Consider the following 24202-nt stretch of genomic DNA (forward strand, 5'->3'; position numbering starts at 1 on the left):
TGAATCATGAATAAGTTGTGAATGCATTCATCAACAGTATTGACCCTTATATGTTAGGACCATGTCTGCCCCACTACCCAGTACCCACAGTCACTTCAGTTGCTTCCACACCGGCCAGTGGTCTAAATTAATAGTTAGATGCCTCTGTGTGGTGCGTGGGTGCGTGTCCTTAATCAGAGTGTGTGTGTGTGTATAGGGCACGGGCTGCCCCGTGACAATAGTTATATCGTTATATACCCTTTATCCCTAAACTTCGCCATATTTTACTATTTTGGAAAACATTTAAAAATATTTCAACTAGGCGATCTACATCGACAAAATAGTAATTTTTCAAAATAGTAAAAGAAATTGCAAATAAGTTTTGGGATCATGGTGGCACAATGCCTGTCGCCTGATGTGAATGGCCCTTTAGACTCATTGAAAACACATAAGTCCCTGCTTCTCAACACAGCAGGGCGATGCAAAGTTTCACCAGCAGGAGGCAGACATGAGTCACAGTACAATACAATACAATACAATTCTACAGTAGAGTCTGAGAAACCCTGATCTATGACGTACTGTACTGTATGACTATAACGGTTAGGTTACAGCCTGATCCAACCGACATGGACTCCCACAGACCCTTTTCTAGACAGCTGGCAGGGTCATAGTATAGTATAGTTAGTAGAGCACTCCCCTTTGGACCACAAGGTTCTGGTTTTAATTGGTCTCGGGCAACGGCAACTCAGCGCATGAGTAGCACGGCTTGGGTATTCTCTAAGATGTGCATCCGTACTGGGAGTGTTGAGTGTTGCACACACTCATACATCATTCCATCTCCCAGGCAGGGGTCTAGTGCAAAGGATAGACACCCTCGTTCTCAGCTGACATGGACAATACATTACTCTGACTGACTGACCTGCTTAGTAAATAATGATATAGTAAACAATTAAGTGCTGTACAGGTCAGTGATATTGCTGCTCACAGGTAGGCCCAATTATAAACAATACATAAATAAGATGGGTGTCATATTGTTGACTGATGGGGTCTATAAAAGTGGGCAGGCTTTCTGTACACCCACTGTTCACCTGACCCTGAATGTCTGTGGCTGATTAACCTAAAAAGGGCCCATAGAATCAAATTCTATGAAGAGGCATCATCACAATGTACCGTAATACAGTAGGCTATGCCTTAATTTGGCTGATAAAACCTAATACTTTAAGAGCTGATATCTCCTCAGTTAAGCACATTGGGCCTCATGCGCCAACCGTTCTTAAGAAGTTCTTAAGAGGAAATTTGTTCTTAGACCCACTTAGGAAGTTTTTAAGAAGGTTTTGGGATCCCTCAATCTTTTCTTAGCTGTGATTTGTTCGTAGGTAAGAACAGAATCTACGCACACTGTGGAGCACTCTTAGGGTGCCTTTTTCGTTCTTAAGTGCAATCTGAAAACATAAAGGAAAAACAGCGCCATCTGCATGATGCTCAAAGTTTGGTCTGAGGACCTCAAGGGGTCCTTGAGGAAGTTCCAGGCAGTCCACAGCAAAATATGGAACATTTACCACTTTAATCCCATTTTATACTTTGAAAATAGCCAATCTACAAGCTCACAAACGCGTCCCATTAATGCCCATTTTGAGCTTGTAGATCGGCTATTTTGGAAACATTTTGATAAATCATGGGGGTCTGCAGAATGCATGTCAATTTGGGGGTCCTTGACATGAAAATGTTTGAGAACGACTGGTTTATAGTTCACAACCCAACCCAAACAAACGCACCATACCCCCCCCCCCCCCCCCGCCATCACCCCCCCCCCCCCCAGTTGACTATTGTGAGATAAATAATAAAATACATTCATGAATATTGAAAATATTAAAATATTGAAATATTGAAAATGTGAAAATTTCTGTTCACTTCAGTACCTCCACAGTATTATTGATTTTTAATGTTTGGAGTCTGGTGTTCCACCATATTTAGACTTTAGTTTAGGTATTCTTGACTTCACTCAACTTTATTTCTATGTGTGAGGTCCTGTGAGCTGCAATCACACACAGGTGTGACTGCAGGCAAGGCCATGGAGTCATGCAAAACTACACCCACCTGGGTGAACACAGGTAGGAAAGTGAATTCCCAATGCCTTATATGGGATTGGTGGGGCGGTTCCCTATGGTAATTAGGATGTTAATTAGGATATGTGGGGCGTCTACCTATGATAATTTGAATGAACTGGCACACCCCTTCAAGTTACGAGGATTTGGATTCATCATCATAAGAACATGCTTACGAACAATTCTGCCTACTTAAGAACGTTTCATGAATCTGACTGGACTTCTCTTAGGAATTCACTTAGGAAGAAATGTAAGAGGAAAAGTTAGGAACTTATTGGCGCATGAGGCCCATTATGCGGAGTGTTTGGTTGCTCTGAATGCAGCAAATAGACTGCAGAACTAGAGTGTGTGCACTGTCACTCAACGTGCATGCGTCATGTAGGTTGGCTCTCTGTGGCGCCTATACATTGCAATGCATGTGTGTGTGTGCGTGTGTGTGTGTGTGTGTGTGTGTGTGTGTGTGTGTGTGTGTGTGTGTGTGTGTGTGTGTGTGTGTGTGTGTGTGTGTGTGTGTGTGTGTGTGTGTGTGTGTGTGTGCGTGCGTGCGTGCGTGCGTGCGTGCGAGTTTCTGTGAGTGCGTGCGTGTTTTTGCGAGTGTGTGTGTGTGGGGGCTAGGGGGAGGGACTATGACCAACACTATCTCTTCCCCTTATGTTAAAATGTGGTTTGTCTTTTTATTTTTTTTAAATGTAGGCTACATGTTGTCACATCACTAGGCTACATCAAAATGTTGATTCACGAGACACACTATTATGTGCTTTATGTGTCAAGTCACCCCTATTTGTTTAGGACAGCATTTATTGTATGTATTCATTTATAATAACATGTGACCTTTAATCATCATCATTCATTCAAATTGATTGAAAACAGTTTTATTTTTACTACTAATACTTCATGTGCTCTGGACTCACATTAGGTCAAACATTTTAATGACCCAACACAGGTTGTGATGGTGATGTATATATACATTTCGTGTAATTTGCTGAAAAGTGTGTTTGTATATTGCATAATAGTTTTCAAACGTCCTTATTTTGTCTACTGTGGTCACTGTGCTCTGCATGGTCAATATGTCATCACACGTGCGTGTGTGTGTGTGTGTGTGCGTGTGTGCGTGTGTGTGTGCGTGCGTGCGTGCGTGCGTGCGTGCGTGCGTGCGTGAGAATTTAGGTTTTGTACATCCTTAACGCTGAAGCATTGTGCCATCGATTGTGCACAGATCTGAGTGTGCGGAGCTTCCCTTTATTTTTCTCATGTTCCCTCTGTGGCTCCAGCACCTCACTTAATTTTTTTCAGCCGATGAGCGGTGGTTCTTTTGACATTTTTGTCTGAAATGTTTAAAATGTAAAAAAAAACTAAATAAATACATGTAGCAATTAACTGTCTGTCCTTCAATAGAAGATTATTCAGATTTGATTCAGAATTTCTTAAAGCACAAAACGTAACAAGTGCATATCCTTCACTATAATGATGATTTAGACCAGGGGTTCTCAACGTTTTTGGCTGGGGACCCCCGGAAATGCTCCCCCCCCCCCCCCCCCCCCCCCCACACACACACACACCCCCCTCCCCAAACTGACTGCATGCATCCAGCCATTCAGTTGCAAAAAAAAAATAATAATAATTTGGGGACCCCCCCCAAAAAAATAATTTGGCGACCCCCCCTAGGGGCCGCGACCCATGGGTTGAGAACCCCTGATTTAGACAGCTGTTCAGTTATAGTGTAGCAGAGCTTTCAGACTCTAATTTTCTCTCTCTCTCTCTCTCGCTCTCTCTCTCTCTCTCTCTCCTCTCTCTCTCTCTCTCTCTCTCTCTCTCTCTCTCTCTCTCTCCCTCTCTCTCTCTCTCTGTCGCTGCACACTTAGCTGTACTTTCTGTTTCAGGACAGCGCTCTAAAACAGGGAGAAGGCCTTTCATAGTAGCCTGGCATATAAGCCAGACTCAAATCACACTGTCGTGTGGTATTTGAGTCTGGAGATGCTGTGTATGGATCTTGTTTCCCGGGGGGCGGGTTCAAACATTTTCTCTTTGACGCAATTGGTCAGAGCTACTGTCAGTCAAAGGTCTCAAGCATTGAACGTCACAGTACCAAAGCCCGCCCATATTGCATGCCGTGTCCCGATTGGCCACACCAGTTCTCTGGTGTAGGAAATGGGCGTACAATTGAGCCTCTCCAGACCGTAATCCGCCGGCAGGCAATTTTTTTTTTGCCAACGGCTGATTCGGTCTGGCTTATTAGCCAGGCTACTTTCATAGTGGTTGCTGGGTGTCTGGGGATGCTGTGTCTTAGGCTGAGCTCACACCTTTAATGCAATTCTCGTGCTCGTTGGATCAATGCTGTGTAGTATCATGGCCGCCCAATGTATTTCCAATGGAGGTCACATGGTTTGACACAACATTGTGTTGTGTGAGGAGCTTGGTCTGACCTGGACAGAGGGCATCTGGACGTGGGTGGATGGAACACCACTGACAACACAGTGAGACATTTGACATGTTTTTTTTTTACATGTGTTCGCCATGTTTTAAAACCAGATTTCACACCCCCATATGTCTCAGAAACACTGAGGAAGCTCGTTTCCTTCGACTTCTGTAGGTTATTTAAAGTGGTATACATGCATTTGTGAGTGACTTAATTTGATATTTTTGGGTCCTTTTTTGTTCATGTTCCATGCTCTGAAAACTTTTGAGTTGAGAACACCAGAGGAACACTTTATGTTAAATGACAGAAAAGGGAAGACGTTTTTTTAATGAGTGCAGCTGGGCACAGAGCAACTGTGGTTCACAAAGATATAAATGAGAAATTGTAATATTTAGGCGGGTTGATTGTATATATATAGGCAGGGGCGGGGGGGGGATGGTGTTTCTCCCCACAAAGCCAATTGACTGACTTTTTCTTTCTTCTTTTTAGACAAAATATCTAATATGAAATGTTTTACAGCATAGGGGAGAACGGGGTAAGATGAGCCAGCGGGTAAGTTGAACCACCCCCTCTATCTAGAAAACTGTGTTGCCATGTGACCTTAAATCTAGTAAGCGGCCATCATTTACACCTGGCTGTGAAGTTGGGAAGCACATGGGGAAAGTAGAAAACATTCTTTTACACAAAAAACAGTTTTTTGTCGGTAAAGTAAAATGTTGACACATCATGTAAAATGACTGTTATACAAAGCAAAATGTACCTAGGTCTAAAATGTAATATCATACACGTTGATGATTTGCCAATGGATAGACCCATGTGAATCATTTAGCAAAAAATTGTCTGAAGTAGCTTATTCTAGTCATTGTTTTCTAAAATGGTGGCTGGGGTAAAATGAACCATGTTCATGTTTTTTTTATTAAGTCTTTGCTACTCAAATTATACTGAATGACATTTCATTTGCATGTACATACTCATTTAAGAGAAGTTTGCAATATTGTATTAACAATATTGCAAATATAAGGTTCTGAATTACAAACTTTATTTAATTGCCTTAATATTGTTTAAATAATAAATAAACAAATAAATAAGAATATTTGCAAAAGGGAAAACTGTTATTATATTATTATCGATAAGTGAATACATTATCTGTTCAAGTTTAAGCTTTTAACATTAAAATATCATGTGGTTCAACTTACCCCTCGACTTGGATCAACTTACCTGGGGCAAAGGTAACCTGGGGCAAATTGAGCCACATGACCACTTTTTTTAAAAAGGTCATATTTTCATGGCCCTTTGTCATAGATGCTTACTCATCATTTCAATTGATAGAAGACATCCTGAAATATGGGTAGATCATTAGATTTTACTGCCATCTCATTTTGCCTTGCTTCCAGGACAACTTAAGCAAAAAGTGGTTCATCTTACCCCGTTCTCCCCTATTGTTGTTTTCCCCATGTTATATTCAGTTCAGGACAGTACTGTAGGCTGATTTAAAAACCTATTAAAGGAATAATAAGTGCTCGCCACATCCTCAAACCTTCTCGCTGCAGCATGTTTTAAGCGAGAGGGGAACTCGGATGGCGTAAGAATGGACTTCACGTCTCTCACACCCAGGCCACAGTTCGCCCCTTTTCCATCTCGCCCCACTACTCTACCTAGCTGTAAATAACAAACATAATTCATGTTTGTGATTATTTAAAAAGGTATTATCATAATAATTTATCATTGTTAAGTTCACTCTGTATATCCACGGGCATATTAGCATGATGATACCATTACAAAACATGGGCTACATGGAAGAAATGTGTTTAATAAAACGAAATTAACTGGTGGGTCATAAATTAACTTAATTAAGCAGTCACCGTCTCTGTGACATGTTTTTCTTTCTAAATTTTACAGAGTATAGAGATCGACTAGTACGACTACTATGCAATCAAATAAATCGGTATACAAGATAATTTCAGATTTCAGAGAGGGAGGGAAATACTAAATTAACTGTTAACTAAATTAAAAAGAATCGCGGGGGCGAGTTGGTAAAGGGGCGAGCAGTCTCGTATTTACAAACTGACCTTATTTAGACATGAAAAAGGTCCGTTTCTCCTATGGAGGTGCTCGAGCACTGCTTGGCTCCTCCTCCTCTGATGGGGTAGTGATACGCCTCATCCGCCGCTGTAACTATTTACACAGTAATCCCACGTCACGGTGTTATCACGAGGCGTGACCATATATGGAGGCGTGGGTGACGAACTGAAGGACGGGAGATGCAGGTTTTCATAGTAAAGGCGACCTACGGGTCGCAATAATTATAATAATGGATTTGTATTTATAATGCACTTTACATTCGTATAAATCTCAAAGTGCTACAAAAAGTAGTTATTTTGAAATTGATAATCAATACAAGAGAAGAATATACAGTCACTCGTTACTGTTCAAGCCTCTCTCGTCCTTGTAAGATGTCGACACATATTTACACCATGCCAGACTTGAGAGACAGTGATGGAGAGAGAGGACAGAGAGGGGACACTGAGCACACACACACAAACACACACACACACACACACACACACACACACACACACACACACACACACACACACACACACACACACACACACACACACACACACACACACCCACACACACACACACAGAGAGAGAGTTGAGTGATACTTTAGTAGTGTTTCCTGCAGGTAATTCCATCATCTGACAATGACAATTCAATGACAGATCCTAACCTTTAATTTAGATTAGACTTTTTTTTTTAACACTATTTCTCCCCAATTGTCATTATGTCAATTATATCCTCCACACATTTCTGTGTTGCCACCACTGTTCCTGTGACACTGCCTGTGGTTGGTGCCAGATGATGTCTTTGTGCTCAGATTGAAGAAATACAATAAAAAAAAAACTGTTATATAAGAGTACAGTATATTTGAACTCACCAGAGACAGTGATATTAACTGAGTTGCTGTACGCTGTGTAGTATGTTGGGTCTCCTCTCCCTCCTCGACACCAGTATCGTCCACTCTCTGAGACACTGGACGGAATTAATGTGTAGGTTGTCTGTTTTGTCACCTTCGTCACTGGTTTAGAGTCTTTCTTGTCTCTGTACCAGTAAATGTTCCATGAAGCTGTACTCTCCACTTTACAGGTGAGAGTCACTGGATTTAATTCCAGTACACTGAGTCTCTCTGATTCCAGTGTAGGCGTTGGTTGAGCTGTTATTTATGACAGAGAAATGAATTTGAACTGTGAAACTATTGAGGGTCTGTATTTCTCTCAACTGACGAAAACATGGGAAAAAAATATTATTTCACACACACGCACACGCACACACACACACACACACACGCACGCACACACACACACATGCACGCACGTACACAGTACACACACACACACACACACACACACACACACACACACACACACACACACACACACACAGATACCAGTGTGCTGCGAGCACTATGGAGCGTGCCTCATCGATACGCGGTAAATATAACACAGATGAGGCGTACTGTAATTAAGATCGTAACACGGACATACAGTACAAGGAATTGGCATTAAAGTGCTGGGTTTTATAAACCGTACATGAACGTGTATGGCTCGAAATGTGTTAAACCATTATATGACCATGAATGATCATAACATAAACACAATGTCAGTGTGATGAGTAAATGATATGACTTACCTGACACCACCAAGGTGACTTTATCGCTTTGTTTCACAACCAGGTTATTCCCTGTAAGACGGCCGGTACACTGGTATTCAGCACGGGGCGTTGTGTTCTGTAGCGTTGTATTAAATGCATAAGGATTCTGACCAGAGTATGTTGTATAGGAAGCACCATCTTTGTCTATTGTATAAGACCAGTCCTGCTCTCCTTCATTCATGTCACATGTGAACGTAACAGTCTCTCCAGTGAATGCTGGTTTGGGCAGAACGGTCAGAACAGCTGGAGGTCTCTCTACACAAACACATGGATCAATCATTGTGTTTGATTTAGACCATGCAGTGGAATATATAGAGGAAAAGGACACAGCAGTGGGAGTGGTTTTCTGGTTCCACTGAAAAATCGGCCATTCATTTTTCCATAGTGAAAAAAAGAATCACCAGGATCCTGCGGGTGGCTTGATTCTATAGGCTTAAAATAATTTATATAAATATTTTTGTAAATCTCTATGAGAAATATGAATTGCTGATTTTTCAGTGGAACCAGAAAACCACGCCCACTGCATTGCCCTACAAAGCTGTGAAATAGTGTGTTTATAACTCACCAGAGACCTCGATATCAACGGCGTTGCTGTAATGTGTGTAGTATGGTGGGTCTCCTCTTCCTCCTCGACACGAGTAGGTTATATTCTCTGAGACTGTGGGACTGTAGGTTGATCCATATGTCATCGTCACTGGTTCAGACTCGTTGTAGTCTCTGTACCAGTAGATTCCCCATGGAGTTGTACTGTCTTCCACAGCACAGGTGAGAGTCACGCTGTCTAATGCCAAGACACTGGTTCTGTCTGATACCAGTGTAGGTGTTGGTTTAGCTGTAATTTATAAAAGCCACATAAAATAGAACCGTGTAAGTATTGGGTCTCTGTATTTCTCCCAAAAGCTTGAATTAAAGAGCATCTTACATTAAAAATAAAATATTACACCAATAAATACAAACAGGACAAATGGTGTAGTAAATCTATCTATAATTTTAGAGATGTCTGTCTGTATGTCTATTGTATGACTGAAGCAATGCTGCTGCTCCTCACTGGCTGCACCAATGGCTCCGAATTTGCACACAGGCATTGTTGCCCATTACATTATGGAGGTCTTAACAGGGCCCTTGTTTTTCAATTCAACGCTGTTTTTTTAGCATTTTTGGCCAACTCCATTTAACTCTAGCACCGAAGTAACACTGTTATATCTCAGACCACCCGTTATATATGCCAAAGCCTCGACAACCTAGCAGGCTTATAGAAAGGTTATCTATGTTATAGAGGCCAGGTTAATTTGTTGACCAGTGGCAACCTACAGTTTTTTTGTGTTTTTTTTTGTATATTATTATAATTTTTATACTGTTTAAACCGATACGTTCTTGGTTTACCTACGATGCTAGAAGCAAACATTGATTCAATTCAATGCAATCATTTCTAAATTGTAAACTGTAAGGAGTAGGGCAGGTGTTTTAGGGAAAAAACTTGTGTCGCAAGATAGCAACTCGGCCATGGGAACGCCCATTGCGCAATGTTAAATCCCACAATCCTTGGGTGCAAAATAGGGCCCACGGTCTCTACAATATATATTTTTGAGTTTGTTTTTGTTTGTTTGTTTGTCACTGAAATAGTGAAATATCACTTTGTTACGGGTAATAACAAGACGTTTAAAACCATAATTTAATATTTGACTCAATTCCGTGACTTACCTGATGATACAATCAAAGTTACTAAATTGCTGGCATGTTGATCCTCTTGGCGTGTTTTACAGTGACTGTGACACTGGAATGTATTTTGACCATCTCGCTCTGCTTGCAATACAAAACGATTCTGATCAGTGGAGCAAAGTCTCCATCTTTGTATAAGAACCAGCCTTCGTCCTCCCCTTCCTTGTCACATATTAATGTAACATTCTCTCCGATGAATGCCGGGTTGGGCTGCATGCACGCTCAGAACAGCTTTTGGTATATCTACACAAACACACAATCAAACCAAATTCTACAAATGTGATAAATACATCAAACAAAACTGACATAAATATACTGTATGTAATAATTGAGATGTTGATGTGTGTGACGGGTGTAAATATGATCTTTATTGAGTGAATAAAGACAAAAGATAATAGATTAATCCTCACTTTTACTGAGTCCACAGGAGAGGAAGATGCTCACCACTGGAGAGAGAGAGAGAAAAAAACATTTGATATCAAGCAATATCAAGCTAAGCATGAACTGCATTAATTATTCCTAATTAACACAATACCAACATAGACTAGAGTTCTCAAACTCTGCCCGAACCCGACCAGGCCCAACCAGGCCCAACCCGGACCTAAAATGTATGCTAATAAAAAATATATGAGAGGGATTTCTTTTTTATACTAATACAAATAATAGTTCTGTTCTGTTTGTTTGTGTATTTATCTACGCTTGTATTATGAAGATGGTGCTAACAGGCGTTTCACTTTTACTCTGCAGAGTTCTCAAATTCTGCCCAAACCCGAACCGGGTCGGGCCTAAAATCTATGCTAATTAGTCGGGCCGGGCCGGGCCTCTGCCTGATCAGTTAGGGCCGAGCCTTTATTATTTTCAGGCCCGTGGAGAACTCTAACATAGACAGCTAGTTGGCTCAAGTTCAATAAGAACAAATACATATTATTACATAATGACTTGGAAGGGTATTTTACTTTAAAACACTTCTGTGGTCATTTTATCTACTCTCATTTTTATGTGCACCCCAGACAGTATTGAAGTTGCTTGATTACATCAAATATAGCTACATTTATTTGATATCCATTTTATCCATATCTTGTCATGCAAATTCCTGGGGTTCTGACAGCAGCAGCAACCCACGACGTATACACAGCCCTGAGTAACGCCCCTTTATAGCGTTATGTGTACGTGTGTGTTGACAGTGTTTTGAAGAAAATGTTGAAATCCTTTCATAAAGTATGACAATACCAACCTTACAATCTGATGCTGCACATTAACGCATAGTTTGATGTATTGACAAGAATGTAAATGTCATTTATGTAAATGTACTTTTAAGTTTATGATGGTCTCTCTGTACTGTATAGTTGCATCATCACTGCGGTACTTCAGCCTGTTGTTCACGTTTTTATGTCTTATAGTCAATTCAAATATTGATGAAATGATAAATATACAGCGAGGTGAAAATGATCCTAAATAAAAACCAACAACAACATTTTCATAGTTTAAACTTTAAAGTGGCACTATGTAACTTTTTTAATTAATACAATGTAATTGTGTTCAATCTGTATCTTAATACAATATAACTTATATAATTGAGGTGGTTGTCTTTTGTCTCCCTGCTCTTCTATAGCAGGGGTTCTCAATCTGTGGGTCGCGACCCCTCGGGGGGTCGCCAAATTATTTTAGGGGGTCCCCAATTTTTTTTCCAAAAGAAAATAAAAATTAAATTTTCACGATTTTTCAAAAATAGCAGACCTACAAGCTCGTAGCGCGCCACTCGGTGGCGCGCTATGAGCTTGAGGACCCCCAGTGGTCCTTGAGGGGCTTCCAGGGCCAAATGTAATGTATTAATATAGCATTAAAAACCAGTTTCACCACTTTAACCCTTCACATATTTGAAAATAACCGATCTACAAGCTCACACAACGTGTCACCACTGTGAAACCATGTGTGCTTGTGTAGATCAGCTATTTTCAGCTATAAATGTGAAACATACTGTGGCCTATATTTTAAAATAAATGAACGCTGTTAGGCTACTGTACATTATGTTTGTGTGCTGTTGCAACAGCTAGCCTACTATAAGGTAGAGCTAATGTGGATCCAAATAAACAATAAAATGCAGGGTGCACACGCAGGGTAGCATACAGTATATCGCTCTTGCGGCGTGTTTAAAATCTCACATGTTCATAATGATTCAAGGTTGTACTTTATTTAATTGTTATACATCTTGTGTACAGATACATAAGCAACTTTTGCATGGTGTGAGCTACTGTAGGCTCTGAGAGGATGTGGTTTTGTTCATGACTTGCTTGTGTTTGCGGTGGTTTCCTGTCTCTCTCTCTACATGCTTGTTGTGAAACCGTAAATACATAGAATAGCAAGTGTATTAGACAAAGTGATGAAGTCAAATGACTTGTAGGATGTAGGTTAATATAAAGACAAACATAGGATAATGTGGCAGGACTGGCAGATTGAAGTTCAGTGTTTTCTTGATGTTTGACAGCAGCGAACAGTAACACCCCTTAGAAATGACATATCAGTAGGAAACCTCCGTTGGTGAGGCTCCATGGCCTGTGTCATTGCGTCAGCAAGCAGAGCAGCAAATGGAATACATACCAACAAGTTGTCCTATACCAACAATTAACAACAAATACACACACATTTGCAGTTTGTTCTTATCATTAGTAATGTCAAGCATATTATTGGAGAGACTGGTGCTGTCTTAAATACATGACACACGTCATAATACTAATAATAATATTGATAAGAGAAGTGGGAGGAGAACTGTTTTTATTTATTTATTAAAATGCAGATAATTATACAACCACACATCGGATGAACCTTGTTTACATTGAAACGTCATTCAAATTTCTTAACAAACTGAAGCTACTGCATGTTTATTATAAAATTTAAAAATGTCTTGTGTGTTGTGTAACTTTAGAGAGATCATGACATGATAGCAGGGAAACTGTGGCTGCACATCCACCTTCCTCTTTCTATAGATATTTAGAAGCAAAGGAGAAGTGTAAAGTGTGTGTGTGTGTGTGTGTGTGTGTGTGTGTGTGTGTGTGTGTGTGTGTGTGTGTGTGTGTGTGTGTGTGTGTGTGTGTGGGTGTGTGTACATGTGCTTGTTGCGTGCACATGTTTTCATTGGTGCATACAGTGTGTCAAAATAACAGCGCTGTCATCGTTTAGGGTAGTGAAGATAGTATATATATATCTTCAGAAGAGGTCAAAAACATGCAGGAAGAATTGAAGTCATAAAGGTACAGATGGCTGTAGCGAGGCATTCTGACAACATTGAGGTCCAAGACGATACAGACTACGAGAATGAAACCACCGTCACTGCAAGAAGAACTAATGTAGAAATGTCTGAAGAAGGACATTATGAGAGTCTTGATCTGCAAAAGAAAGACGATGACGTCTATGGAGATCTACGGACCAAGAAGAAGCTGTCTGGTAAGAGATATTACTAAGACTAAAAATCACCAATACAAACACGTTTAAACCTTTTAATTTATTTTAAACCATAGGTTCAAAGATTTTAACTGAGATCCCTCCCTCCTTCTCCCACAGTATGTATGTTTGTGTGTGCGTGTATGTGGGTGTGTGTGTGTGTGTGTGTGTGTGCGTGCGTGCGTGCGCGAGAGAGAGAGAGAGAGAGAGAGAGAGAGAGAGAGAGAGAGAGAAACTGAAGCAAAGCCCCGAATGCCAAGATAAAATAGCATTCACACTCGCATTACATCTTATGTCTATTTGTGAGTTCTCTGACTGAATGAAGTACATAATTTACTAAAAATCATGATAAGTGCAATTTTGATTAAACCAATCAAGACAGGACTCTGAGGCCTAGTTCACACGTACCAAACACCAATCAAGCAATGTTTGGTCGTTTTTTTGTTTTTTTGGGCCACCACAATGCTTTTCCAATGGGAGTCACATGGTTTGATCAAACATTTGTGTTTGATGGCTAATTGCTGATTGCTCCCCCCTCATCAAACAAAAATGTTTGGTCAAACCATGTGACTCCCATTGAAAATGAATTGGAGCAGCAATCAAAAAGCAATCAGGCATCACACACGGACCAAACATTTGTTGTGTAGGTGTGAACTAGGCCTGAGGCTGCGTACACACCTACTAAAGAACAAATGTTCGGTCCGTGTGCGATGCCTGATTGCTATTTGATTGCTGCTCCAATTCATTTTCAATGGGAGTCACGTCGTTTGATCGGACAAACCTGTCCGATGTGGGGGCGGAGGGCACAACAAACACATCGGACACCTTGTAGTCAAAACAGCCAACGAACAGGGTGGGACTTCAGATCGGACAGAAGGGTGGTTTTTAACCACCAACTAATAGGAGAGAACTTCCGTTCTTCACAGCACTGGGTGGGGTTTAGGCTGTAGTCTTCTGAGTTACGTGACACAGACTATTATATCGCTTGTTTGTAATGTATGTCTTCTTTTGGCTACGGCCGTGCGTAACTTGGAGAGTTCAAATTGCGCACGGCTGTCTCCAGTGAGTGAGTCCAGTCTGTTCTAAGTTCTATTCTATATACAGAAATACAGGACGATAGCCAAAATAGCCGTCGGGCCTCGGCAGTTGTGAGGCTGCATTAATAATTAGTTCTAAAAGCATGTCTTTTTTACGGGGATCACTATTGATTTTAATAGTAGACGCATATGTCTATGAGTAGCTGATGAATCTGGAATTCATAATTCTATAAGTAATGTGTGCTACTGTGCTCATCTTGACTTTCATTTGGAGGTGTCTGTAGGGTGTGTGTGACTGTCTTCCACTCCAGGCTCCCACACCCGGTCCCATGTGGTGAGGGCCTGGCCATTTGCTATGTGCCTTCCTGTGGCTATTTGTATGACAAAGGAGTTTGTTGACATGAAGGAACAGACTGATTGATCAAAGGACTTGTCACTAAAATGTATGCATATTGCTGTTGACACCCTACACTCATGTAAACTGCTTAAAAGGTTGACCAAGATGGGACTCTTTGTCAGTCGGGCGCGAGCCTTGTGGATGCACGTCAGGCCATCTCTGGCTGGCGTGAGCTTTAACCTGTATGCATTGCTGCGCTGTGTACTTGTGAAATAAACAACATCATCTCGGATCTGCTTCTGCTGTCTGCCGTGTGTCACAACTTTTCTCCGGGGCTCTCATGGTTCAGATACATCAGATGGTGTCCGAAATCCGTTGTCATTGGACATTTTTTATGTGCCAGACAAACAGAACCGGCGGCTTTTTTATTCAGTCTAATTCGAGGTGGGGAGTTTTTGTGAGCAACGACGGGGACGTGTGATCCAGCGTTCAGTGCGTCTACATGGAGATGGAGGCCTTCGCCGGCTTCGGGCTGCCTCACGACCCTGCCCTGCGAGAGGATGGACAGGAGCGGTCGCATCGACGGCGGGGAGACGGTGAGCGGTGTGCGGCTGCGGTTGGCGGGGACCATCGTCTTTGCATCAGCGCGCTGGCGGTGGACGACGAGGTGATGGGACGCAGCGCAGCGCGGCGGCGGGGACGCCATGGTTCCCCGGGGGAGAGGCGACCACTCGACGCATGGCGTGGCGGTGGTTTTCACTTTCCTTGGCCGGCTGACCAACACAAGCTGAGGGCCTTGCAGTCGTCATACGCGGCGTCTGTGATGAAGTTACGCGACGGCCTTTTTCTTCCCAACTCTGATGAGTTCTGAGTTGGGAGGGGGGAGATGGGATGATGATGAGGACAGCGAAAAACAGCGGTGAACAGACTCTCAACTTGATCCGTGGCCGGGCGAACATTTCAAGGTAACTAGGAGAGCAGCAACAGAAGATTTTTCTTTGTCCATATATCAGAGGCGAAGATGGACTTCCCTTCTCTCTGATTACAAATTGTGCGTCGTGTTTGTTTCAACATGAATTAATAGGCCTCGTGTTGATTGTATGTTTTTGTCGTATAATTAGATAAGTTGAGTCATGAGTAGCCTACTTATGCAACAATGAGGTGATTTCCTCGACGTGAAGAGAATATTAAGTTGAATATTGCTTAAACTCTGGCCTGTTAATGTATTTTTATCTTTTCTTATTACTGTTTAGCTGGTTAACAAGGGTCCAGCGTCATTTATTATGTACTACCCTAGTAGAGCAGAGTTTTATTTAAAGCATTATAAACGTATATGTTATTGCACGTCCTAAATTTCCTGAAAGCGGCAACGTCTGTTAAATGTCAGTTATTATTTGTACTAATCATTTGACCATTATTCTTTGTTTAGGATTAGGTATTTGTCAGAAAAATGATTTGAATTACAGACAGCTGAGTTATCGATTTTTACTGTGGTTTTTAAGCTAAGATGTAGTTTTTTTATATGTTGTTTCCGTGGGTGTGAATCACAAAGAGGTGGTCAGGTCTCACGATGGTCCGTCCATGACCTAAGGGGTCATGAAGTGAATGTTGTAAGTGTTTATTTTTTTTATGTTTTAGCCTAAGATTAAAGTAACACAGAGAGAGTCCTAAAAGCACATCGAAGATGAAATGTAATGTAATGTAATCATTTATGACAAGCTGTAATCTTAAATGTCTGTAAACCATTTTGGGGAAAGTCCTACTGTAATGCTGCTGTTTCTGATGTCTTGAATGTACCGTCCAGCTGAGGATCAAGGGGGGTGGTAAGAATTATGATTCCATATTTTAGTATGACAGTCTTTTGGACGGTCATAAGGGGGGTTATGATGAATCTGGAATTCATAATTCTATAAGTAATGTGTGCTACTGTGCTCATCTTGACTTTCATTTGGAGGTGTCTGTAGGGTGTGTGTGACTGTCTTCCACTCCAGGCTCCCACACCCGGTCCCATGTGGTGAGGGCCTGGCCATTTGCTATGTGCCTTCCTGTGGCTATTTGTATGACAAAGGAGTTTGTTGACATGAAGGAACAGACTGATTGATCAAAGGACTTGTCACTAAAATGTATGCATATTGCTGTTGACACCCTACACTCATGTAAACTGCTTAAAAGGTTGACCAAGATGGGACTCTTTGTCAGTCGGGCGCGAGCCTTGTGGATGCACGTCAGGCCATCTCTGGCTGGCGTGAGCTTTAACCTGTATGCATTGCTGCGCTGTGTACTTGTGAAATAAACAACATCATCTCGGATCTGCTTCTGCTGTCTGCCGTGTGTCACAACTTTTCTCCGGGGCTCTCATGGTTCAGATACATCATAGCCTAGAGTAGAAATGTAATGGCAGCGTACGAGGTTCACATGCGCAAATATAACAGATGTACAAGTTATCGACACGAATGGTACTTACGGTATGGTACACGATGTAAGCTTGTAGATCTGTTTATTTTAAGCATGCGCCACCGCCACCACGCAAAGTTATGACGCGCGCACATGTGGGGGGAGAGACCCGATATATTTTATAGCTCTATGGGAGAGACGCAGACAGAGAAATATTTAAAATCATCCTGTCTCGCTCTAGCGCACGGCCGCACGCATAAAGAGCCAATGGAGCAAATGTTAAATAAGCTACACAGGTGGTCCTAAATGATTAATTGATTACATCACTATAGCAAAAGACGTGATATAGGTCAACTGCAGCGGAGCTGTTCTGACTTGAAGCTTAACTGACCAGCACGGCTTAAAGTTTAAACCATAAGATGACATGGAAATGCCCGTCGATTTGATGCGCAGAAATAACATAGGCCTATATCGAATCAGGTTAAGGTGCACACATGGAAGAAAAGTCCTTTTTATCGGGATTCGGGGATACTTTGTTGTAGGCTATACGTCTCCGGTGAATTGTATGCACCAGCAGCAAGCACATTATTGTTAAAACACCTGCTCCTCTGTTCATCTGTTGTCTTATTTGGCTAATAAAATAATTATTAAGAATTAATGCAATTTCAAGTTGTTGCTGCAATCATGATTCATGTTGCTGTTCTCTTCTCTCTGTGTGACTGAAGGTTGCGCCCAAAAATTGTAGACAGTGATTTCGCGCACCCCCTCATGTTATTTTTCCCTCCGTCGTAAAATGACCTCTTTTCTTTTTTTCACTATTTGGTTCGCTTAACATGTCCACGTGTCATTTGTTTACATATTTGGTACGCTTTACAAAGTCCAGTGTGAACACCAAACGGACCAAAATCAAAATGCAAATATTTGGTCCTTGGTCCTTGATCCGGACCTTCTAAGTGAACTTTGAGTGTGAAAAACGGCCTCGACACCGAAAGGTGTGTACGAAGCCTCAGGCTTCGTACACACCTGTCGGACACATTGATCTAGCGGTAGTTTGTCGAGGCCGTTTTTCACACTCAAAGTTCACTTAGAAGGTCCGGATCAAGGACCAAGGACCAAATATTAGCATTTTTATTTTGGGCGCAACCTTCAGTCACACAGAGAAGAGAACAGCAACATGAATCATGATTGCAGCAACAACTTGAAATTGCATTAATTCTTAATAATTATTTTATTAGCCAAATAAGACAACAGATGAACAGAGGAGCAGGTGTTTGAACAATAATGTGCTTGCTGCTGGTGCATACAATTCACCGGAGACGTATAGCCTACAACAAAGTATCCCCGAATCCCGATAAAAAGGACTTTTCTTCCATGTGTGCACCTTAACCTGATTCGATATAGGCCTATGTTATTTCTGCGCATCAAATCGACGGGCATTTCCATGTTAAACTTGAAGCCGTGCTGGTCAGTTAAGCTTCAAGTCAGAACAGCTCCGCTGCAGTTGACCTATATCACGTATTTTGCTATAGTGATGTAATCAATTAATCATTTAGGACCACCTGTGTAGCTTATTTAACATTTGCTCCATTGGCTCTTTATGCGTGCGGCCGTGCGCTAGAGCGAGACAGGATGATTTCAAATATTTCTCTGTCTGCGTCTCTCCCATAGAGCTATAAAATATATCGGGTCTCTCCCCCCACATGTGCGCGCGTCATAACTTTGCGTGGTGGCGGTGGCGCATGCTTAAAATAAACAGATCTACAAGCTTACATCGTGTACCATACCGTAAGTACCATTCGTGTCGATAACTTGTACATCTGTTATATTTGCGCATGTGAACCTCGTACGCTGCCATTACATTTCTACTCTAGGCTACTCATAGACATATATGCGTCTACTATTAAAATCAATAGTGATCCCCGTAAAAAAGACATGCTTTTAGAACTAATTATTAATGCAGCCTCACAACTGCCGAGGCCCGACGGCTATTTTGGCTATCGTCCTGTATTTCTGTATATAGAATAGAACTTAGCAGACTGGACTCACTCACTGGAGACAGCCGTGCGCAACTTGGACTCTCCAAGTTACGCACGGCCGTAGCCAAAAGAAGACATACAAACAAGCGATATAATAGTCTGTGTCACGTAACTCAGAAGACTACAGCCTAAACCCCACCCAGTGCTGTCAAGAACGGAAGTTCTCTCCTATTAGTTGGCGGTTAAAAACCACCCTTCTGTCCGATCTGAAGTCCCACCCTGTTCGTTGGCTGTTTTGACTACAAGGTGTCCGATGTGTTTGTTGTGCCCTCCGCCCCCACATCGGACAGGTTTGTCCGATCAAACGACGTGACTCCCATTGAAAATGAATTGGAGCAGCAATCAAATAGCAATCAGGCATCGCACACGGACCAAACATTTGTTCTTTAGGTGTGTACGCAGCCTGAGAGTAATAATTAAGATAGTTACCATTTGTTAACTTGTCAATAGTTCAAGCCTCTCATCCTTGAAAGATGTCTGCAATGCATATATTTATGCTTTTCCAGTCTTGACAAAGAATGTGAGACAGAGGAGAGTTGAGGCCGAGGACAGTTATAGAAGTGATTCACTTTATGTGTAAAAGTATTTTAGAGGTAATTTCAAAGTATTTTGGTCCGGTTGGGTTTAGCTAACGGCACTTACTCGTATCTTGTTTTTGTCTTAACAGGGAGAAGGCCTTTCAGAGTGGTTACTGGGTGTCTGGGGATCCTGTGTCTTATACTGATGGGTGTGATCATAGCCCAGGCTGTGCACTGTGAGTATTACATGTCACTAAACTACCACATCACTCACTCAGGGAGTTTGTTGCCTAGGTGTGACACCTATAAAAGCCACTACAGGGGAGGCATACTATGATCCGACGGAGCAATGATCCGACGGAGCATTGGTCCGAGGTGCGCTGGGGGTCGGGAGAGGGTTGGGGTTAGGTTTAGGTTTAGGTGTGCTGCCCCGGGGGAGGTTAGGGTTAGGGTGAGGGTTTGAGGTAGGTTGTCGATCGGACCAATGCTCCGTCGGACCAAAGACATGTAACCCCACTACAGTACTACAGTATTACTAGTATTAAACTCTGAAGACAGATTCAGATAATTTTCCATATTTGTGACGATGGGCTTCCAGATTGCCACAGTATTAACCAAAAACTTCAGGTGACTTTTTTTTAAATTAGCATTGCTTCTTTTTGTGTGTATTACTGCATGCATCTGCAAAGTATGATGAATAAAGTGGTGTTAGGGGCACCGTGGCACAGTCGGTAGTGCTGTTGCCTCACATATAGAAGGTCCTGGGTTCGATTCCTGCTGTGGGCGCTGGGGTCGTGTTCCCTCCTCTGCGTCATCAGTGCCCATACATACCCGAGGCGGGGTTGGCGAAAGGGCATTTCTGTGTGGAGTTTGCATGTTCTCCCTGTGTCCCCTAGGGTAGGTACCCTCACAAAAAACATGCAGTAATCCTGGTCTCTAAACTGGCCAGCCAGGGTGCCTGATGGAGGGGAAAGGAACTGGTTGGAATAACGTGTTCCTTCCACGTGCTACGTCTGGCCAGGGAAACTCTCCCCTGTCAGGTGAAGACAGGTCTCCTCATGCATAGAAGGAAGCATGAGGTCATTCCCCCAGCCAGGTTGGCAGAGGAAGTGTAGCGCCCAGGATTAGATAATTGACACTGGGTGAAAAAATGGGTTGCAAAATCATGGGATAAAAACAAAATAATAATAAAGTGGTGTTGACAATAGTTTTGTACTTCTCAAATCAAATGTTCCATGCAGATGCTTAACCTCATCATGAACAGTATAGCAACAACTGTCTTTATCGTCCATTTCTGTCCTTGCAGATCGTTCAGCCAGTAACAGAATGACCAACGACACCCTGGTGCATCATTATAACCAGCTAAAGTCCAACAACGATACCCTGACCCTGGATAATAGCCGGCTAAAGTTCCTCAACAGCAACCTGACACAGGAGAACAACCTGCTAAAGTCTGACAAATGTAAAAACTAGTCAAAACTAACTACAATATTTGCCTCTGAGAAGTAGTGGAGTAGAAGTAGGCCTATCACAATATTGAAATATTGTTATATGAAGTAAAAATACCAGAAACGTGTAATTGAGTAAATGTATGGAGTATAAAACACCATTGATAAAGTATATGAATAGTTCTACCCTCCACTCCACTACATCTCTGACTACTATTATTATTACAACTATGTGTTTAGAATTGATTATCAGTACATTGAAAATCCATCAGTAAATCTCCTGTTTGATGTTTTTAGACAAGTCGTGTCCCAGTGGATGGACGAAGTTTGGATGCAGCTGTTACTACAGAACTACTGGATGGAAAACATGGCAGGAAGGTAGAGACGAATGTCAGAGTCAAGGAGCTGATCTGGTGGTCATTAACAGTAGAGAAGAACAGGTTAGTTTGTGTGTGTGTGTGTGTGTGTGTGTGTGTGTGTGTGTGTGTGTGTGTGTGTGTGTGTGTGTGTGTGCGTGTGCGTGCGTGCGTGCGTCCATGATTATAGTGAAGAAGTTTATTGAATACAATTAATGATGATTCATTCATGTACAAATAATCAGGTATTCATCAGAGGATTGAGGACTGGTGGTTATTCTGCATCATGGATTGGTCTGACCAGGACTAAGGGCAGCTGGACGTGGGTGGATGGAACACCACTGACAACAGAGTGAGACATTTGACATGTTTTCATTGTAATCAAAGTCTATCAAAGTCACTTTATTCTAGTGACTGAGTGGATGTGGTTAAATAAATACATTGTTTATTGTGCAGGTACTGGCAGAGTGGATCTCCTCTTAATGATGAAGACAGGAGCTGTGCAGTCCACCTTCACGGGGCTAACCCTGGAACATGGGTTAATGAGGGGTGTTCAGGTACAAGGTCCTCAATCTGTGAGACTAAGTGATGTTTGTTTTCACTTCATTGATGAAACTGCAGTTCACTGTTCTTCTGCTACAGCAGTAATTAGTAGTGAAAATGATACAAACAAAAAACAACAACATCTTGAAGTACTACATGTTGTACCTATAATCACTTTAACACAAACCACCAACTATGATGCTTCAGCATGTTATTCATTTGGCTTTCACAACTTGAACCCTAGTGACCCTATCCTGGGGACGAACATTATGCGAAAATAGTAGATCTACAAGCCCACATCGCGTCACAACACGATGCATTGTGAGCTTGTAGACCAGCTATTTTCACAGTGAAGATTCAGTGAAGAAGTGGTTCTGGGACCCCTAGGGGTCATTGGTGGGGTTCCAGAGTGGGTCCCCAGAAAAAATATTTTCTAGTTTGGCAATTTTTTGTACATTTTAGAAAAATGTATATGCCTACATTTATAATTTTGACTTAAAAAAATAGCTTCTCTCCAACATAAAGTATTTTTAGATGGGGGTCAAATACTGTACATATCAATTACATTACATATCAATTTGGGGGTCCTTGACATGAAAATGTTTGATAACCACTGTTCTAGGGGATCTAGTATAGATCCCTGGGTGACCCCAGTCAGAGTAGTTCTATTTTCCATTAAGAGATTTGATGTAGAGGGCAAAGAGGGGATTTGATTGATTGATTGAAATATTTATTAACAGTTTGCAGAATTACAGTACATTTCGAGCACAAACTCAATACAAAGGCTGTTAACTGTGAGTGGACGACCCAATTAAGCATTACACTTGTTTACAACAGGGTCCACCATGTTCAATTCATCAAAACATTTAGAGACGTACAAATAGACACTTCTATATAGACAAAGAACAGAACAGGAATTCATCATAATGGAGGTAAAAAGGGAAAAGAAACATATACAGTGAGGGGAAAAAAAAGGGGGGGGGGGGGGGATTCAGATTTTACGGGAGCCAGTTCAGTTCCGAATTGCGGCCGTCCGTAGGTGCCCTTTGAGAGCGGTTTTGAAGGAGTCAAGGGATTCGCATGTCTTAATGACTGTTGGTAGGGAAGGATGCAGGATGTATTCTTATGAGCATATAGGTCCAGATTAACACACTCTCTAAATTTAAAGGACTATATGTTGTCTTGTCACTTATCCCCGCTCAATATGATCCTGTGGCATTGTAATGTAACAATAACACAACACAAATTATATATTGTTGCTGGCTTGCTGCCTGTCAGGTGGAAATCCCACCTGTCCAATTCTTTTTTTTAAATAATTTTAAAACCATATTAAAATAGTGAAAATAGCTGATCTACAAGCTCACAACTCACCGTGATGCGACGCGTTGTGGGCTTGAAGTAGATTTGTTATATGTACTGCTTTTGTGTGACACTTTTGCATGATGTACAGTTGCAGGGCATTCATCTACGATAAAACAAACACAGTTGGGGCTCTAAAAAATTGGGCCGACTTACTGTAATATTAATGTACAATGCAACTATAGTCACAACTTGCAACAACTTGCAATATTATCCTAAAATTGTGCCAACCTGCTACAGGGCAATTCACAACAAGGTCATTTTGCTGTCATTTTGTGTTCAGTCATTATTCCATAATGACTTTTCCCATGACAACGTCAATCACAATGCTATACCTTTGTCCGAGAATTGGGAATATTTGAAGAGTTTGGCTCTGGCTTTGGTGCCTGCATGTGCCTTTGTGTGCATGCGTGCGTGCGTGCGTGCGTGGGTGCGTGGGGGTTATGTGGTTTGTCTTCTTTCTCATTCACTGTACTGTACATGTTGTCACATCACTAAGCTACATCAGTTCAGGGGTTGGCAACCTTTTTGACATGAAGTGCCATGTTTTAATTTTCTTGATAATCAGTGTGCCTTTTCAACATAAAGTTGAATTATGTCACCACATACAAATGTAATATTTCCATCTGATTTGGATTGTCCATAGGCTGTGCATAACCTTTTTATGTGGCCTATTTTCTTTCACACAGACTCAGAGCCCAGAGTTTGAGTGAATGTAGAATTATGTGCAGGGTGTAATTTATATATAGATGTGAGGGGACTTCATTTCACAGACTAAACTTCTTTGAATACTTCTTAATAT

At 41.7% G+C, this 24202-nt stretch overlaps 1 protein-coding gene and 1 long non-coding RNA gene across 2 annotated transcripts in view; both read left to right on the forward strand.

The window, feature by feature from the left end:
• LOC306940467 overlaps window positions 1-24202 on the forward strand; it is a 560182-nt gene that overhangs the window by 86698 nt on the left and 449282 nt on the right. The window lies entirely within an intron of this gene.
• LOC306941201 (type-2 ice-structuring protein-like) lies at window positions 13256-22967 on the forward strand. Its single transcript, XM_079526515.1, has 6 exons — window positions 13256-13375; window positions 19844-19930; window positions 21001-21156; window positions 21440-21582; window positions 21744-21850; window positions 21955-22967. Exons 1-6 carry the CDS (start codon window positions 13285-13287, stop codon window positions 22085-22087), a joined length of 717 nt encoding a protein of 238 aa, XP_079382641.1. The 5' UTR covers window positions 13256-13284; the 3' UTR covers window positions 22088-22967.

Source organism: Electrona antarctica (genome assembly GCF_951216825.1).
Source record: "Electrona antarctica genome assembly, chromosome: 17".
In the NCBI taxonomy this organism is placed as follows: Eukaryota; Metazoa; Chordata; class Actinopteri; order Myctophiformes; family Myctophidae; genus Electrona; species Electrona antarctica.

What these genes read in the sequence shown, in the direction of transcription:
- LOC306941201 (XM_079526515.1), top strand. Translation starts at nt 13,285, where the DNA reads ATGTCTGAAGAAGGACATTATGAGAGTCTTGATCTGCAAAAGAAAGAC. An exon ending in GACCAAGAAGAAGCTGTCTG is followed by an intron (nt 13,376 to 19,843) that starts GTAAGAGATATT and finishes TTGTCTTAACAG; the next exon opens with GGAGAAGGCCTTTCAGAGTG. An exon ending in CCTGCTAAAGTCTGACAAAT is followed by an intron (nt 21,157 to 21,439) that starts GTAAAAACTAGT and finishes TGATGTTTTTAG; the next exon opens with ACAAGTCGTGTCCCAGTGGA.